The sequence below is a fragment of the Calidris pugnax genome, unplaced genomic scaffold (assembly GCF_001431845.1).
Source record: "Calidris pugnax isolate Ruff unplaced genomic scaffold, ASM143184v1 scaffold71, whole genome shotgun sequence".
In the NCBI taxonomy this organism is placed as follows: Eukaryota; Metazoa; Chordata; class Aves; order Charadriiformes; family Scolopacidae; genus Calidris; species Calidris pugnax.
This window is the reverse complement of record NW_015090882.1, coordinates 3,522,275-3,541,425: the sequence shown is the minus strand read 5'-3', so window position 1 is coordinate 3,541,425 and position 19,151 is coordinate 3,522,275. Positions and strand designations below refer to the sequence as shown.

Here is a 19,151-nt window from a genome sequence, read left to right as displayed (position 1 = left end):
TCCAATTCCCCTGCTAAAGCAGGATTGCCCAGAGCACATTACGCAGGACTGCATCCAGGAGGGTCTTAGATCTCCCCCTGCTAAAGCAGGATTGCCCATAGCACATCATTCAGGACTGCATCCAGGAGGCTCTTTAAGATCTCTAGGGAAGGGGAACGACTCCTTGCAGGGGGGGAAAAAAAATTCTAGTAAATGTGGTACAAAAGATGAATTGAATTTGGGCCCCATATGGAACTGTCACCACTAAAGAGTAGGTGTGGACCACCAGAATATATGTAGTTACTAAAGTTATTTTCCACAGATACGCAAGAAGAAGGAAAATAACTATGGGCAAATAGTGACATATATAATTTCTACTCTAGATATTACTGAACAGCAGAAAATCTGTCTTCATCTACAATTATCATTTGCTTTTCAGAATCATAGAGTCATAGAATGCTTTGGGTTGGAAGGGACCTTAAAGATCATCTAGTTCCAACCCCTTGCATTGGAACCACCTCCCACAAGACCAGGTTCTTCAAAGCCCCATCCAGCCTGGTCTTGAAGATAGGGTTAAAGTTGTGTTTGGATGGAAGTCAGCAGCAAAACCCCAGTAACTTCAGCAGAACCAGGATTTTACCTCACGGTTGGATTTACACCGTGCCATGGACATAGTCACCCTAGATTTTATAAAGAAATAGGAGCATTATGAAGTAGGTTGTACTCCTGTCTTTAATCTTTCACACTTATGACTTAATGGTAGCCCTTTCCAAAGTAATTAAATTGTATCTTTCTTTTTCTTATGCCCATTCCTTTCCTGTTAGCTTTGAAAAGAAAAAAAACAGAACCAAAAGCCGGTACAATTTAAACTTATTCTAATTCCAAAGGTTAAATTAATTGTTTTGGCCAAGAACCTAAGCTGGCATTAGTCACTCTCAGCAACGCCAGTGGGCACCAGCTAAGAGTTTGACCAAGAATTTAGTCTGTACTGTGCAGTAAAAGGTGTCTCTGGGACTGGTAAAGGGGGGAAGGAAGAGTAAGAGAAGGACCTTCAAGTTCCTGCAGTGCAGTTTCTCCTGATGGTCTCACTGACTTGTTGTTTACCTGTGAGAGCCAGACAAAGAGTTCTTTGGGTGTAAGGATTAGGCTTCTTCCTGGAGGAATGAATACGTTCAAATAAAATGAGGGAGACAGAAGGAAAAATGCTCCCAGTATTCAAGATGTACCCTTCTGTAACTGAGAATTTTTTTTTATCTTCACCATCAAATTATTCCAGGCTATTATTTTTATTTTTTCCTCAGCTATAATTTGAATTCTCATTTCTCAGAGAACAGATGATGCTTTTATCTCCTTCTGACCAGAGAACAAAATTGACTAGTGATAGAGACTAGACAGCTTAGCCAGTGTGTAATGAGATTTGTAACAGGATATTGAGCCCTTTGCCTCCAGGTCATTGCTTTGATTATACCTGAGGTCAGCAGTGATCCCAAGCTACCATCTGATGCTCATGCAGCAGGTTTTAAGCCAACTCCTAGGAGAGAAACGTCCATCTTTTGCAGGGCTTGGTTCTGCAATGCACTGCAGCCCCACGCAGCAAGGTACTAAAAGCACATCCTTGACTTGATAGTAGAATAAATATTCTTGGACACTGCAGTGCTTTAGGAACGCGCTGAGAGATCGGGGTGTATCTTCCATGGTCCTGATCTGCTGAGAGGATCCCATCCTACGTTTCCCACTCCTTATTAAAAATGTATGATTTTACACATGGACTGTATGACCTCTGTGTGCTCAACTGATACCAAGTATCTGTTACAGTGTTATTTGCCAGATAGAACTGACAGAGGTAAAGGGGGTGGTATTATGTCAAATTCTGTTAACGAAAGGTGATATTCTAGTTGTAGCATGAAACAAATTGTCTGTCTGACCTTAGCTATAGTGCTACACGTGAGCTTGGAAGGACTAAGTATCACTCTGTTTTCTAAAATACGGTACAAAATCTCTTGCTTTTGGATCAGGAATGTGAATCACAGAATTGCAGAATGGTAGGGGGTTGGAAGGGACCTCTGGAGATCATCTAGTCCAACCCCCTGCCAAAGCAGGGAATGATGTAGATCGATTCTCTTTCTTTTTTTTTTGCAAGTTTGTTAGTGAGATTAAAAAAGGAATCAAGCTGTTAAGATGTTTGCCATTTTTTGTAAGGAAAGAAACAGGAACTGGCAAAATACCAAGGAATAATAACTCTATGTGTCGTTCATTCCTTCATAATGGCATGTTTTCTCCTTCTTTTTTTCCTTTCTTCTCAATAATATTGTTTATGTTTCAGGGAGAAGATCCATTACATTCGGACAGAGGGTACACATGGGCTTGAAAAGTTGTCCTGTGATGCAGATTTAGTAATTCTGCTGAGGTAATCAATTTGATCAAAAGCCTAATGTCATTACTTGGGGTACCAGAGAAACTGGCGGGCTCTTTCCCAGCGTAATTGAAAAGATTTTGTTCAAATCTTCCAGGTCATGTCTAATTAGAATAGGCTTCATTGTTACTGATAGTCACCCAAAATAATTCACCCAGAGTGTATCTGTCAACTCCTGCTTCCTGGGAGGCAGCCTCCAGCAGTGCAGTAAACTCCATCCCCAGGCAGCTCAATCAATATAGCCATTACCATCAAGTAGCAGATAAATAAGAATCAGGTCAAAATGTTTGCTTTTAATGGAAAAATTCTTCTTTTTTTTTTTTTTTTAAAAAAAAAGAGGAAAAAACTTGTGTCTTTCAGTACATAATAAAGGAAATTGCTAGTTTTTGCAGTCACACTAGTGAAACCTCAGTGCACAGCACACCGAGCATTGTTTGGATAATGTAGATAAGGCTTTATCTTTTATTTGGACCGGGGAGCTTGGTCTTTAGGTCCTGGCTACTTTTGCTCAGCACAGATAAGGACTTGGTTTATTGGTCTTACACAGACATGGTGGTGGTTTTGGTACCCTGCACAGCACTGCCTAATGCAAGAAGTTTGTAACTTGTTTCCATCAGCTGAATCTGAATGGTCAGAAAGCTGAGCTGGATGAAAATGTGTGACTCAAGAAAAACAACCTGGGAGGTGGACGTGTGTATCTTTGCTTCTTCTAACTGTTGAAGTTGTCCCCGTTTACTACATGGCCTCACATCTTTACTCTCTATCAGTAGGTTGAGCTGCTGTGTTAGCATGAAACATTTAATAATTTTAAGAATCATATGGGGTTGGAAGGGACCTCTGATTTAATAATTTTATTTTTTTTTTTCTTCTTTGTTACTGGTGACCATTCCCGATTTAGGAAACTTATGGATTTTATGGATCCATGAGTTCAGAGATGTACCCAGATTTATGACCAGGGCAGACTTGCACCATACTGCATATTTACCTTTCTTCATGTGATGAATGTGAACCAAATCTCTCCCTATCACTTTTTCCACGCAGCCTTTTTGAAGAGGATATTATGTCCTACATACCCCTGCAGGCTGCCTTCCATCCTGGTTACAGTTTCTCTCCTCGCTGCTCACCCTGTTCCTCGCCCCAAAATTCTCCAGGTAAGGGGATGGGGAAAATAATACAAAATCTTGCATTCGTGGTATTTTTCCTAATAAATAGAAAGAGGCAGATTCAGAGCCAGGATCAGGTGTCAGCCTGGATTAGGATAAGAGAATGGTGGACTCCAAACATAGCTCACTGACGTGGAAGCACGTTCATGTTATGTGACAGGAGCAAAGAGCAGCTTCCAAATCAGAGGTGTATTGTGATACTTCCAGTACTCCTGTAAAGTTCAGTCTCCTCCACTCACTGTTCCAAAGACTTTTCTTCTTCCCAAGACTCATCTATTTTAAGACCTGGAGGGGGATGATCTTGATCATCTACTCTGACCTCCCGTGTTGAGCCCATTCAACTTAGGTTTGACGGGAAACATATTTTCCAGAAAGACATGCTGTCTGAGGAGGTTCTTTCCAGCTGTGGTATGTCTCTGTAGTTATTGTTTATGCTATAGAAATTTGAGGAGCTGATGTCTCCCTTTTGCCAAGATACACAACCCCCACCGCAGTCTCGCTGCGGGGCTGTGTCCAGTGGCCATTCTGAGAAGATTGACAGAAACGTGATCTGAAGAAATCCGTGTTTTTGGCAGAGCTTTTTAAACATCTATTTAAATTACCTGGTTTCAACCCAAATAAATTGGCAAGAGACGTTCAAATCTCGGAGGTGGCTGTGGAAAATTGAAAGGTTTTTTGATGCGAAGTTGTTAAATGCTGAACCCTTGCCTATAGGAGGACAGTGTATTGTCAATATGTTCTGTTGTCATTAACGAGTTGGAACACCATTATAAATACAGCTCCCCTTCTCTACATTAGCATCAGGACAGATCAGAAACAAGTCTCCTGCAAGACAAAACCCTGAATATTTGGCAAGAACATGACTTTGGAGAATGTTAAAAAAAAACCAGCACTGGTCTTTACCTGTTTTTGAGAAAAGACAAGGGCAAATACTCATTTCCAGCAACATATTGTCTGCTTGCTTATTTCTGCCACTGGTTTCATAGCCCATGAGAACACCCATTCTCTTACGTCCTGGGGAAAAGAAAACCCAAGTCCAACAGAAGTGTCGCAAGGGATTCTCTGTGCACTGCATGAAAATATGCTTTTCTGTTCTACCAGCAGAGACAATTAGTAACGTCCTTCCCTCCTGGCAGCCACAATACTTTGTGCTCCCACTAAATGTGTTTTATTTATTTTTTTTCTCTCCTTCCTGTGGAGGATTTTCTGCCAGATTTCTCATAAAAAAGGGCTTGTTTTTATTGTCTTCTGTAATGAGATAGGGAAATGGGATTTCATGGATCCATTCTTTGACCCTGCAGAGCATGGCACTTGTTCATACAAAAGGACTAATCAGCTACTTGGAGAAGGCAGGTTTCAAAACAAAGCAGGTCCCAAATTGCTAAAAATCTGCTCTATTTGTGAATCATAATAGGAAAACGCAGCATTTCTTGCTGACAGGAATCCTTCTCAATGCCACAAAGGGGGCTTGTGTTGATAGCTGGAAGTGTTTAATATACAGGCAGATTAACTCGGGGAAACCGGATTCCCAGCTTGGCGCGGTGCTCGGCTGGAGTGAGAAGCGTCGCTTTGAGCTTTGGAGGTTTAATCCTGCCAAGTAAGGAGATCTCCTACACAATGCAGAGAAGAGGGATCCCTTAAAAGTGCAAAAAGGGAAAGAAAACCTAAATACCGTCGACCCTGAGTGGGAGTTATGCGTTGTCAGTGTTTCTCCTGCCTTTCCCATGCTTGAGTTTCTGTTCAGATCACTCACAATTAAAGGCTGAGGCAACGCAAAGGCACCCAGGAGGCAAACCTAACAATTCTTGTAGTGAAGGATATATAGCCCCCGGAGGTCATTGCAATCACCAAATTACAGGAACTTGCAACCCAGATAGAAGAAAAGTAATACTGAGTGCACATGGTGCCTGTAGAAAGTCCCTAACACATTTGTTAGCCGCTTCTGTCTGGAAACATCAACTGTGTGATTTGGAGAAATTTAAAGTCCCTTACATTTTAGGATGCTGTTCATTTTCCCTCCAGGCCTGCAGCGAGCAAGTGCAAGAGCACCTTCTCCATACAGGAGGGACTTTGAAGCCAAGCTGCGCAATTTCTATCGAAAACTTGAAGCCAAAGGGTATGGGCAAGGTCCGGGTAAAATTAAGTGAGTATTATGCCAAGTCACTCAAATAGTCTACCGTGGGGTCACTTTGTCTGTTGTCATTATCCATAAATGAAGACACTGACAGGGAGTGGGAAACACAGCAGAGATTGCACTTTGTATGTAAGATCTTAGTATATCCTGCAAAAGAGTGACCTTCAAGAAGCTTTTGTGTGTAGGTTTTATTTCTTATAGATTCCTATTCTCTTAGACTCCCATTCCCTACCTATTTAACAGTGATGTTGGTATTCCTGCTTGTAATTTGGCAGGAGGAAAATCATCCATTCAGGGAAACCTCTACCAGAGATTATTAACAGCTACATCATTGTAATGATGGAGTGACTCCAGATCCTTTGGATCTACAGAGGAGTGTAACTCAGGACCAGAAGTTAGCCTGTACATGTGGGTTTAACTCTCAGTAGTTCTTTGTGTTGGTAGCCCTCCTGGGTTTGACCTACAGAGATTTCTGCCTCTCTTCATGTATTTTTGGGATCTCTATTGCTTGGTTGTGGAGTTTGCTTTCCAGATGTCTTGTTAGTTGGCTTGTGAGTCTGTACCTACTTGTGCTCCATCTAGTTATCCAGCTTTGCCCAAGGACTATGTGTTTCTAAGGTATTTCCTGGGCATCTGGTTGAATTTATGCTTTAGGCTGGCTTTCTACCAAATCACATCTGTTGTGGGGAAAAAAAAAAAGAAAGTATGAAACCAAGCAATTTATTCCAGGCAAACGTCATCATCAAAATGTTCCTACAGAGCTGGAGAGTCCTAGCCCTCGGTTATCCCTTTGGTGTCTTGCTAAGTGGGCTGAAGGCAGGCACAAAATACATTTTAGAAGGTCTGTCTTAAAATGTCCGCAAACAAGATGGATTTCTTGCACAGATGGTGTTTAAATGTACTATTCGTTAAGTTACTTCAGAGGTTGGCAGGGGAGTGAGAGGTGTGTTGTATAAACAGAGGCTGATACTCCCTTTGCTTACCCTGCTACAGAAGCAGTAATTCCATGGACGGTCACTGGATTACATCCAGAAATCTGTGACCTCATATACACAGGAAACTCACAGCCCCCTCTGTCATAGACGTTTTGACATAGAGTCTTAGTAGAGGAACACTTTGAACTTAATCACAGCATTGTGAATAAATTCACCTTTGAGTGAAATTCACCTTTTAGGAAAAGCCTAAAGAAGCAACTCACTGAAAACCCATAGTGGTCAAGCAGCACGTGCACCAGTGGGTGCAAGTTTATGAAGTTCTCTAAAAACGAGTGTCTCCACCAGCTCTTGTTTATCTTCGGCCTCCCAGGCTCATGCAAGACTCAATCATTAGATCTCTATTTCTGCCTCCCTTTGCAGGTTAATTATACGACGTGACCACTTGCTGGAAGGCACCTTCAACCAGGTAATGGCATATTCACGCAAGGAGCTCCAGCGGAACAAACTCTACGTCACGTTTGTTGGCGAGGAAGGGTAGGGAACCACTAAATGCTATCAGTTTTGAAGTAGCTGTTATGTTGCAAAACCCAGAGTTGACTAAGGCTGAGCCTCTCTTGTTATGTAATGTTTCTCTGGTTGTGTTTTACCTCTAAGTGATTCATCTTAATTAGCTCAGACAATTGTTAAAAATAACAATAGCAATAATGCTTCATTTTCCTATAGCGCCTTCCAGCTCGATGTCTCAAAGGGACAATTTAAGTGGTTAAATCTAATGTCATCTTGTTGCCATAGGTGTTTTGACTGGCTGGAAGGCAAAAACTGAACTACAGGCCCGTGTTTGCAGGATGAATCACTCTCAGGACTGTAATTAGAGAGCAGACCTTTATCCCCTTTGTTACTCTTAACTCTTCCAAATGGATCTGGTTTCGCTTGAAAAATTTTGGTCTTTGCATGCCATCTAATGATCATTTGTTATCCATATGTGGACTCCTTGTTTCTGGTGGAAGTGAGAAACAGGAAGGCTGCTCAGTCCTTACAGTTGAATTCACCCAGTCGGAAGCTGAAAGGAATAGGAGGCCTTCTTGAGAAGGGCTTTCCTCGAGGAGACTTTCTGCCAGCCCTGCAAATCCACGAGCCCTTCTTGGATGATTAAAGCCAGCCCCTGACCTTTTGTTTCCAAATCCAAACAGAACCTTTCAACACCACCCTGGCTCACCTCAGGAGCTATGTTGTAATTGAGGCTTAATCCCCATGCTTTTATAATGGAAAGACCATTGTGCGTGTTGCAGTGCTCCATATAACAAAGGCTGGCAATCATATTCCGATAGCTTTGCGTATAAAATGCCTTTTTTAAAAAAAAACAAACACAACCACATGGGTAAGTTTTTAGTTTCAAAGTCATTCTCCCCCTCTACTCTGCACTGGTGAGGCCACAACTGGAGTACTGTGTCCAGTTCTGGGCTCCCCAGTTCAAGAGGGACAGGGAACTACTAGAAAGAGTCCAGCGTAGGGCTACAAAGATGATTCAAGGATTGGAGCATCTCCCTTATGAGGAGAGACTGAGAGAGCTGGGACTCTTTAGTCTGGAGAAGAGAAGGCTGAGGGGAGACCTTATCAACGCCTACAAGTATCTCAAGGGAGGGTTGAAGGAGGAGGGAGCCAGACTCTTTTCAGTGGTTCCCACCGAGAGGACGAGGGGCAACGGGCACAAGTTGGAACAGAAGAGGTTCCACTCAAATATGAGGAGAAACTTCTTCACGGTGAGGGTGACAGAGCCCTGGAAGAGGCTGCCCAGGGAGGGTGTGGAGTCCCCTTCCTTGGAGATTTTCAAGACCCGCCTGGATGCTCCTGAGTAACATGCTCTAGCTCTAGGCAATCCTGCTTCAGCAGGGGAGTTGGACTAGATGATCTCTATGGTCCCTTCCAACTCTAGAAATTCAGTGAAATTCAGTGAAATGTACCAGAACGGTGAGGCTCGGAGTCAGCTCTTGGGATGTCCACCAACTGCTGACACTATCAGCTCTGAGGAGGCACGTCAAGCGAAAAGCTTCTGTTGAGCTGAGTTTGTCTGGGGACATGTTAAGTCCAGTGGAAGACAGCAGCCACCAGTCTCAAAGAGAGTCACTCAATGACCTCAGCGTCAGGGGTTTTCTTAACTCTTCCTTTTTCTACTCCACGGATTCAATATTATTTAAGGGAGGTCATCTTTCACAGCTGGATTTGCAAGTAAAGCACCAACATGCAGCGCACCTCGCTTGGTGGTGTTGGAATAGCCTTCTAGTACGCTGACAGTGGACCAAGTCACGTTGTTTCCCCCACATCTCTAATAACTTTTTGCTGTGTGTGGCACGGTATCCTCAGGAGAAATTATAAGCCAATTTGATTTGCAAATTCATTCATTCTTCACTGATTCATTTCCATCTGAAGATACCTTCCCCTAGGGTTTCTGCTGTTTAATGCTAATACAGGTTCTGCTGGAGGGACTCCAGGCTACCAATTCCCTACTGAAAAGAAGAGTTGGGGCTGTACGGCCACAGGATGCTGTATGGGCACAGCTCCCCACATGTTTCAAAGCTAAAATGACATTCAAAATGAACTCTGAAGGCTTTATGATGAGTTAAAGTGTTGCCTAGAAATGCAATAAATACCTCGTCTCTCCTTGGAGGTTTCTGAATATAGACAGGTGTTGTTTGCAGTTCTTTACTCCAGCCATGGTCAGGCTTAGCCCAGTATTTTAATATCTGTTGAACCAGCTCTGTTACATGGTTAGCACTAGTGGTTCGTGTGGGCTTATCACCATCCCCTTTTGCTGTTGTGGCTTTAGTCTCACCGCGTGATCCTAGAGTTAAAGCTGCTCAAAGAGAAAAGTACTGAATCTCCAGATGTAAAACAGAGGGGGATGAGCCAGCCTGCCCTTTGTCATCTTTCTAGTTGCACAAACCAATCACTCAACCCCTTGTGGTTATGTTTCTGTAACTTCAAACCTAACACGGAGCGTTCTGATCCAGCTGCAGAGTTTTCCACTTACTTTACTTTTGTTCAGTAGAAGGAATAGTGCCCACCTCCAAAAATCTTTTGGCACACGTGATATATGGCTACAGATCATTTGTTCATATTGCTACCTGTAGATTTATTTCAGACTGAAAAACCTACCTGCCATTGATAGAGGATGATCTGTTTTTATCCATCACAGTGGGTTTAGTGTATTCACGAGGCTGTTTTGGTGCTTTTGTTTTTCAAGTTGAGAAAATTGGAAACAGCTTGATTTAAAAGTTGAGTTTTTTTAAAAAATAAATAAAAAAAAGAAACCAAGGAAAAAAAAAGCTGACTCTCTACTGAGCAAAATCATGCAACAGCAAAGCACAGCTTAAGGTGTACCACCTTATCAGAAAACTAGAAGAGTTTGGATGAAACAATGAGGAATTAAGAGACACAGCTCTGTCAGGACTTGGTCTTGTTCAGCACCGACCTTTAGGTGATACCTATAGCTAAGAAACCAGGCTTGGGGCTAGGGTGTATCTTTGGTTATATCTAGGACAGTAAGAGTAATTTCTACTTCAGTCTGGGCTGTCTTGTCTGTAAATCCAAGTGTTCATAGACAATTTAAACCCACTCACTAAAATGCCCTCTGCTCCCAGCCAGCTAAGGCAAGGCTGAGATTGTACCCCTGATCTGCTAAGCCTTTGGAACAAGGGAAAAGAAACTTGTTTAGGGCACAGAATCGAGTTTTGAAAGGGGAGACACACCACGTTAGAAACACTTGACTGCACAGGGGTAGGTGTTAGGCAGCAGCCAATGTTGGCAAAACCCAGGGAATTGACTCAAACGGGAATGAGCCTCATTTTCTCTTTTTGACCTTTTCCTTTCCAGGTTGGACTACAGTGGCCCTTCCCGAGAATTCTTCTTCCTTCTGTCTCAGGAGCTCTTCAATCCCTATTATGGGCTGTTTGAGTATTCAGCCAACGACACTTACACTGTACAGATCAGCCCCATGTCTGCCTTCGTTGAAAATCACCTGGAATGGTAAGGACATTTTATGCAGAATTGAACAGTCCTTTTAAAGCAATACAGAAACAGAAAAGCAAAACACAAAAGCTGCCAGTTTAGACTAGACTACGTACAAATGTCATCGCTGCTTCTGGGAAGAAGTGGGAAGTAGGTTGGGAGAAGAAAGAGTAAGTGTAAATACAACAGCAGGCTCTGGAAAAGGACTTGTGATGAGGTCCTGCTCTTAAAATGTCCTGCTGGCATTACTTGGGACTTGTTTGTGTCCTTCTGTGTGAATGGGAAAAGGACAGGGAGACAAGCTCTGCTTAATCCAGGCCTCCTCTCCTTGGTCCCTTTCTAAGAGTATCAGGTGTGGTCTTTCTGTACATCAAGCACCATTGTGTTTGGAAGCTACACAGTGTTCTCCAAGAGCCACATTGCTGCTCTGTACCTGCTACAGGCCTTAAAAAAGGTCCAGTGGAAGCAGTTCCCCTTCTCCCCCCTGACAGAGTGTCCCTGCTTGTGCACGGCAAGGAGCAGAGCAAGCAGGTTCTTCACCTCACCAAGCGTGTGTGCAGACAGACAAACAGCCCATCTTGTTTCTCTATCAGAAATTCGGAATGCCTCTTGCCATCTCCTCGTTTTTTCTCTCTGCCTCCAGATCTGTCCATCTTTGGGAGTTGTTTTCCCTTTGATAGTTTCAGATGTGGTTCAGTGAAGCATGGGCTGCCAGCCCTGGGCGCCGTTTGATCCCTTGTGGGATTTCATTGTGTCAAAGAAATACTGCCACATGGCTTTGTTCCTACCATGTTTTTCTTTGTCTAACCAATGGCTCCTCTCAGAGATCCTTTTTTTTTTTTTTTTTTTTAAATGGAAGGCAGTTCAGGCCCCTTTTATTGCAAATATCACATGTCCTTCTATTCATGTAAGCAGGTCCTCCTTTGCTTTGGTTTACAGTGGGCAGGAGATCAAGAGCAACTAGATGGTTGTACCGTCACCTCTGTTAAGGTTGCAGTGGAAAAAAAGGGATGTTGGTGGGACCTATCGTGGTCTCTGAATTTTCTTATTTATTTATTTTTGTTATCACTTCCAGCAGTGGAGCATTATGCTAACAATGATCCTTGCATTAGACCGTTTCTCTTCTGACAGCAGGAGGAAGAGAGCAGCTTAGCTCTTACAGCTTCCACTGCAATCCTGGTTTTCGAGAAGAAACACCAGGGTGTCCTCTGCTTGGCTTAACTGTTGAGTTAGGAGGATCCATTTGTGAAGGTGCATTTTGGTCTCAGGGCAGAGGACTACTCAGGCAGGTGCAAAAATGAGCTGGTTCTGCTCACACTGTGAGCAAACTGGACTCGGGCCTCTTTCTCCAGGAATGGTGTTGCCGTGGTATCTCAGTAGTGTTTGAAACAGGCCCTGACTCTTACCTGTGACAAATACCATTGTTCTGAAGGGTCCAGTTTTCTTAAGTGGGAAATTTGTCTTCAGGCAAGTAACTTTGAAATTGAAAGAGTATTCTTAAGTGAATATTCTTCCCTGCTAACCTAGGAACGGACTTCGCATTCTGTCTGAAGACATCATACCCATCACTGCTGATGTTTTGTCTGTTTTACAGCCTCTTGTAACCAGTGTGACTTTACAGTCTAAAAACCCAGATATATAGACCTCCTTAGGATGATGATAACATCATTTAACTTCTAACTGCAGCGCTTGCCTGTTACCTGAAACAGAAATATTATGGTAGCACAGAGAACTAATCTGACTTTGATCTTATAAATCACATCTTTGTCATGATTTGGACAACCCTTTTTATGATTGACTACATATATATATATATTCAGAGAAATACTGCATTCAGCACACCTTAATGTTGAGAGTTGGCATGCTCTACAAATATAATTAGTGGATCAGCTTTAGCATGAAACACACTGCTGTAAAACATGAAAAGATTCTGTTATCTTTAGAGGAAAGCTGCAATATTTCTAATAATAGAAGTAACATGGAATTTAAGAGGTTTTAAGTTTTATGAGATCAAGTTATTGTGTTTGAAAAATTCTTTAGCACTGGCTTAAAATACAGAAAAAAATGTCTTTGGAGATTTAAAATGTCTTTTAACTTTGTATCATGTATATTATAAACTATTAAGCTTTGTTGCCTGATAGCTGCATGGAAAATTAGAAATTACTTCCAATTAACATTTCTATGGCAGGAAAGTTTTTTCTAAGTAAACCTCCATAATTAATTTCTCTAGACAGATATGTCATCTTGGGAGGCCACCGCGACTCCTGGGTATTTGGTGGCATTGATCCTCAGAGTGGGGCGGCTGTGGTTCATGAGATTGTGAGGAGCTTTGGAAAACTGAAAAGGACAGGTAATGTAATGAAAGAACAAAGCACACCAAAATCACTGCTCTCTGCGGTGCCCATTGATTTCTCTGGGATTTAAGCATATGCTTAAAATTAAACACCTGTATCTCTGATCTCTTGAATAAACACACTGCTCTGCAGCTGTTAATTAGTTCCAGTTACAACCTTGGTATATGTGAGGTGCTTCTACTCAAGAGAAAGTACACTGAAAGGAGTAACATGCTCTAGCTCTAGGCAATCCTGCTTCAGCAGGGGAGTTGGACTAGATGATCTCTATGGTCCCTTCCAACTCTAGAAATTCAGTGAAATTCAGTGAAATGTACCAGAACGGTGAGGCTCGGAGTCAGCTCTTGGGATGTCCACCAACTGCTGACACTATCAGCTCTGAGGAGGCACGTCAAGCGAAAAGCTTCTGTTGAGCTGAGTTTGTCTGGGGACATGTTAAGTCCAGTGGAAGACAGCAGCCACCAGTCTCAAAGAGAGTCACTCAATGACCTCAGCGTCAGGGGTTTTCTTAACTCTTCCTTTTTCTACTCCACGGATTCAATATTATTTAAGGGAGGTCATCTTTCACAGCTGGTTTTGCCTCTGGCTTGCAAGTAAAGCATCAACATGCAGCGTACCTCACTTGGTGGTGTTGGAATAGCCTTCTAGTACGCTGACAGTGGACCAAGCCACGTTGTTTCCCCCACATCTCTAATAACTTTTTGCTGTGTGTGGCACGGTATCCTCAGGAGAAATTATAAGCCAATTTGATTTGCAAATTCATTCATTCTTCACTGATTCATTTCCATCTGAAGATACCTTCCCCTAGGGTTTCTGCTGTTTAATGCTAATACAGGTTCTGCTGGAGGGACTCCAGGCTACCAATTCCCTACTGAAAAGAAGAGTTGGGGCTGTACGGCCACAGGATGCTGTATGGGCACAGCTCCCCACATGTTTCAAAGCTAAAATGACATTCAAAATGAACTCTGAAGGCTTTATGATGAGTTAAAGTGTTGCCTAGAAATGCAATAAATACCTCGTCTCTCCTTGGAGGTTTCTGAATATAGACAGGTGTTGTTTGCAGTTCTTTACTCCAGCCATGGTCAGGCTTAGCCCAGTATTTTAATATCTGTTGAACCAGCTCTGTTACATGGTTAGCACTAGTGGTTCGTGTGGGCTTATCACCATCCCCTTTTGCTGTTGTGGCTTTAGTCTCACCGCGTGATCCTAGAGTTAAAGCTGCTCAAAGAGAAAAGTACTGAATCTCCAGATGTAAAACAGAGGGGGATGAGCCAGCCTGCCCTTTGTCATCTTTCTAGTTGCACAAACCAATCACTCAACCCCTTGTGGTTATGTTTCTGTAACTTCAAACCTAACACGGAGCGTTCTGATCCAGCTGCAGAGTTTTCCACTTACTTTACTTTTGTTCAGTAGAAGGAATAGTGCCCACCTCCCAAAATCTTTTGGCACACGTGATATATGGCTACAGATCATTTGTTCATATTGCTACCTGTAGATTTATTTCAGACTGAAAAACCTACCTGCCATTGATAGAGGATGATCTGTTTTTATCCATCACAGTGGGTTTAGTGTATTCACGAGGCTGTTTTGGTGCTTTTGTTTTTCAAGTTGAGAAAATTGGAAACAGCTTGATTTAAAAGTTGAGTTTTTTTAAAAAATAAATAAAAAAAAGAAACCAAGGAAAAAAAAAGCTGACTCTCTACTGAGCAAAATCATGCAACAGCAAAGCACAGCTTAAGGTGTACCACCTTATCAGAAAACTAGAAGAGTTTGGATGAAACAATGAGGAATTAAGAGACACAGCTCTGTCAGGACTTGGTCTTGTTCAGCACCGACCTTTAGGTGATACCTCTAGCTAAGAAACCAGGCTTGGGGCTAGGGTGTATCTTTGGTTATATCTAGGACAGTAAGAGCAATTTCTACTTCAGTCTGGGCTGTCTTGTCTGTAAATCCAAGTGTTCATAGACAATTTAAACCCACTCACTAAAATGCCCTCTGCTCCCAGCCAGCTAAGGCAAGGCTGAGATTGTACCCCTGATCTGCTAAGCCTTTGGAACAAGGGAAAAGAAACTGCTTAAGGGATGTGTCTGAGTTATGATTCCTCCCAGATCAGCCTGGGTGCTGGTGAAGTTTTAGCATCGTGGCTTGTTTAGGGCACAGAATCAAGTTTTGGGAGGGGAGCCACACCACGTTAGAAACACTTGACTGCACAGGGGTAGGTGTTAGGCAGCAGCCAATGTTGGCAAAACCCAGGGAATTGACTCAAACGGGAATGAGCCTCATTTTCTCTTTTTGACCTTTTCCTTTCCAGGTTGGACTACAGTGGCCCTTCCCGAGAATTCTTCTTCCTTCTGTCTCAGGAGCTCTTCAATCCCTATTATGGGCTGTTTGAGTATTCAGCCAACGACACTTACACTGTACAGATCAGCCCCATGTCTGCCTTCGTTGAAAATCACCTGGAATGGTAAGGACATTTTATGCAGAATTGAACAGTCCTTTTAAAGCAATACAGAAACAGAAAAGCAAAACACAAAAGCTGCCAGTTTAGACTAGACTACGTACAAATGTCATCGCTGCTTCTGGGAAGAAGTGGGAAGTAGGTTGGGAGAAGAAAGAGTAAGTGTAAATACAACAGCAGGCTCTGGAAAAGGACTTGTGATGAGGTCCTGCTCTTAAAATGTCCTGCTGGCATTACTTGGGACTTGTTTGTGTCCTTCTGTGTGAATGGGAAAAGGACAGGGAGACAAGCTCTGCTTAATCCAGGCCTCCTCTCCTTGGTCCCTTTCTAAGAGTATCAGGTGTGGTCTTTCTGTACATCAAGCACCATTGTGTTTGGAAGCTACACAGTGTTCTCCAAGAGCCACATTGCTGCTCTGTACCTGCTACAGGCCTTAAAAAAGGTCCAGTGGAAGCAGTTCCCCTTCTCCCCCCTGACAGAGTGTCCCTGCTTGTGCACGGCAAGGAGCAGAGCAAGCAGGTTCTTCACCTCACCAAGCATGTGTGCAGACAGACAAACAGCCCATCTTGTTTCTCTATCAGAAATTCGGAATGCCTCTTGCCATCTCCTCGTTTTTTCTCTCTGCCTCCAGATCTGTCCATCTTTGGGAGTTGTTTTCCCTTTGATAGTTTCAGATGTGGTTCAGTGAAGCATGGGCTGCCAGCCCTGGGCGCCGTTTGATCCCTTGTGGGATTTCATTGTGTCAAAGAAATACTGCCACATGGCTTTGTTCCTACCATGTTTTTCTTTGTCTAACCAATGGCTCCTCTCAGAGATCCTTTTTTTTTTTTTTTTTTTTAAATGGAAGGCAGTTCAGGCCCCTTTTATTGCAAATATCACATGTCCTTCTATTCATGTAAGCAGGTCCTCCTTTGCTTTGGTTTACAGTGGGCGGGAGATCAAGAGCAACTAGATGGTTGTACCGTCACCTCTGTTAAGGTTGCAGTGGAAAAAAAGGGATGTTGGTGGGACCTATCGTGGTCTCTGAATTTTCTTATTTATTTATTTTTGTTATCACTTCCAGCAGTGGAGCATTATGCTAACAATGATCCTTGCATTAGACTGTTTCTCTTCTGACAGCAGGAGGCAGAGAGCAGCTTAGCTCTTACAGCTTCCACTGCAATCCTGGTTTTCGAGAAGAAACACCAGGGTGTCCTCTGCTTGGCTTAACTGTTGAGTTAGGAGGATCCATTTGTGAAGGTGCATTTTGGTCTCAGGGCAGAGGACTACTCAGGCAGGTGCAAAAATGAGCTGGTTCTGCTCACACTGTGAGCAAACTGGACTCGGGCCTCTTTCTCCAGGAATGGTGTTGCCGTGGTATCTCAGTAGTGTTTGAAACAGGCCCTGACTCTTACCTGTGACAAATACCATTGTTCTGAAGGGTCCAGTTTTCTTAAGTGGGAAATTCTCCTGCAAAAGGTATATATTTTGTTTGAACCCCTCCTTTTGTTCTTCTGTTCATTGAGAGATTTCAGCATGGAAGGGGCAGATTTTTAAAGGAATCCTGGGCATATAGAACAGCAGAAAGACCCCTCATAGGATTTTCTGCAGCAGTTAGCATTTAACTCACAAACCAGTAGCAGTTAGACACTTAGGATAATATTTCTCCAACCACATGTATCTGTACAGGCTTCTTGGAAAACTGTTATTTGGGCTTTGGGCATTTTTGGTTTTATTTTTTTAGGACAGAGAAATGAAGTCCCTTGCCCTGCAGAAGGAAATAAATGCTATGAATGAAGAGGTTTGTACATAAAATAGTGTCAATAGGGCCAGATTGCAGAACCCAAGGGAAAGATAAGCAATCCAGTAAGTGCTTGAACCTGTTATGGCAATAACTGGCTGAGACCAGCAGTTTATAATTAGCCCAATAGGTTTCATGATCAGCTTGTTAGATATCTAGCTGTTCTAATGTTTTTATGCTGTCTGTGTTGACTGATCTCAGCCACTCATGCAGAACCCCAGAGTGCTGTATTCAGAAATCTGTGCAGCCAGCTAGGGTAGGGGATGGACCAAGCTTCTTAAAACTCAAAAAGAGTAGGATTCTCTCATAAAGTCTTTATAAAGTAACTTCTGCGAGGGCATTGCACTAACTCGTCGTTATTTGTTCATGAGGAATGGGGTTTTCTGAAGTTTTCAGTCTTTTTTCAACTTTGTTCTCATCAAAGTCAGCGTTTAAAACTTCTGTTTCTCAAATTTGCTTGTTGGGATGATTCCAACGGAGCCGCCTCCCTCTAACATGCAAGAAGTGAAGATTGTTTTCCTCTTCCCAAATCAGTTAACATGGATGGATGAATCAGTTTTTGGAGAGTCTCAGGGTCACAGAAAATTAATATTCATAGCCTTTTCAAAGCTTGACGTTTGATGTCGGTCATGAAAACCAGCCACAATTGGGTTAGATTTGCACATTTCTTGAACTGTGTGCCTTGTGGTGCTGTGGGGCTTATCATTTCTGGGGAATCTACCCCCTTGGCGTGGTTTTCTGGGTGGTAATTCTGCAAGACCTATCCAGACACAGCTATATTAAGAAAGAGGGCTACAAAAAAAAAAAGCAACCCTCAAAATGATTTTACATTTTCTCTTCCTTAAGCGAACAGTGGTGATTTTGGAATAAATATAACAAAATGCAAAGATGGGAAGTTTAGTTCATGTTGGCAGAATTGAGAAATACACTGCTTTTTTTTTTTTTTTTTTTTTCCCCTGGCCTAGAAGTTCCAGTTCTGCCCCCGTTAATGGTTTATTTCATGCTTTGCTCTTTGTACAAACAGCATTCGGAGTCCAAAATGAGCACATCAAAGCACAGAGGAGTTGTACGTATGCCAAGTTAAGAAAGAGACATAATGACTGGAAAATATTTCTCATTTATGGAGAAACTGAGATTTAACACCTTTCCTGCAAGCTTCCATTGAATGAGACTTTTTCCTTCAGTTAACATATGTGCCTGCTGAACATATAAAATACAAGATATTGCACATTTTCAAACTTAAAAAAAGTATTTTAAATCCCCCTATATCTGAAAGGACACAGTTACATCTCTCTAGACCTAAGAAGTTTGATGATACACATTTTTATCTGCATGCTACAGGCTGTACACAAATCTCATAGCCAGAAGAGCTGCTTTTGATCCATGCCAGTAATGAGCCATTCTATCTGATCTGGCTAATAAGTGTAGCTCTTTGCCTGAATATTTGAAAATATATTCTAAAATACAGTTTACACCCCCTCTTAAGGCAGTTTGCCCTTCTCCACCTCAGCGGGCAAAATGTGGTGGCAGCTGCTATATATTATTATATATATTCCCCTCCTTGAGGGCTGTGTCCAGTTTGGGGCCCTCACCACAAAAAAGCCATTGAGGGGCTGGAGCGGGTCCAGAGAAGGGCAACGGAGCTGGTGAGGGGTCTGGAGAAGAAGTCTTGTGAGGAGAGGCTGAGGGAGCTGGGGGTGTTGAGCCTGGAGAAAAGGAGGCTGAGGGGAGACCTTCTGGCTCTCTCCAACTCCCTGAAAGGAGGGTGTAGCCAGGGGGGGTCGGTCTCTTCTCCCATGGAACAGGAGATGGGACGAGAGGAAATGGCCTCCAGTTGCACCAGGGGAGGTTCAGATTGGAGATTGGGACAAATGTTTCCAGGGAAAGGGTTCTGAAGCATTGGACTGGGCTGCCCAGGGAAGGGGTTGAGGCC

At 42.8% G+C, this 19,151-nt stretch overlaps 2 protein-coding genes across 2 annotated transcripts in view; both read left to right on the top strand.

Moving 5' to 3' along the window:
* Nucleotides 1-11,593, top strand: part of HECW1 (HECT, C2 and WW domain containing E3 ubiquitin protein ligase 1) — a 217,796-nt gene extending 206,203 nt beyond the window's left edge. Inside the window, exons 19-24 of the mRNA XM_014946961.1 lie at nucleotides 2,303-2,386; nucleotides 3,434-3,543; nucleotides 5,578-5,698; nucleotides 7,045-7,158; nucleotides 10,495-10,647; nucleotides 11,569-11,593. Coding sequence (XP_014802447.1) covers nucleotides 2,303-2,386; nucleotides 3,434-3,543; nucleotides 5,578-5,698; nucleotides 7,045-7,158; nucleotides 10,495-10,647; nucleotides 11,569-11,593 — 607 coding nt within the window. The remainder of the gene's footprint in view (nucleotides 1-2,302; nucleotides 2,387-3,433; nucleotides 3,544-5,577; nucleotides 5,699-7,044; nucleotides 7,159-10,494; nucleotides 10,648-11,568) is intronic.
* Nucleotides 11,594-13,229: 1,636 nt separating this feature from the next.
* LOC106890881 (E3 ubiquitin-protein ligase HECW1-like) overlaps nucleotides 13,230-19,151 on the top strand; it is a 47,164-nt gene continuing 41,242 nt past the window's right edge. The window contains exon 1 of the mRNA XM_014946969.1: nucleotides 13,230-15,444. Within this exon, the coding sequence (XP_014802455.1) occupies nucleotides 15,413-15,444 (32 nt within the window). The 5' untranslated portion in view covers nucleotides 13,230-15,412. The remainder of the gene's footprint in view (nucleotides 15,445-19,151) is intronic.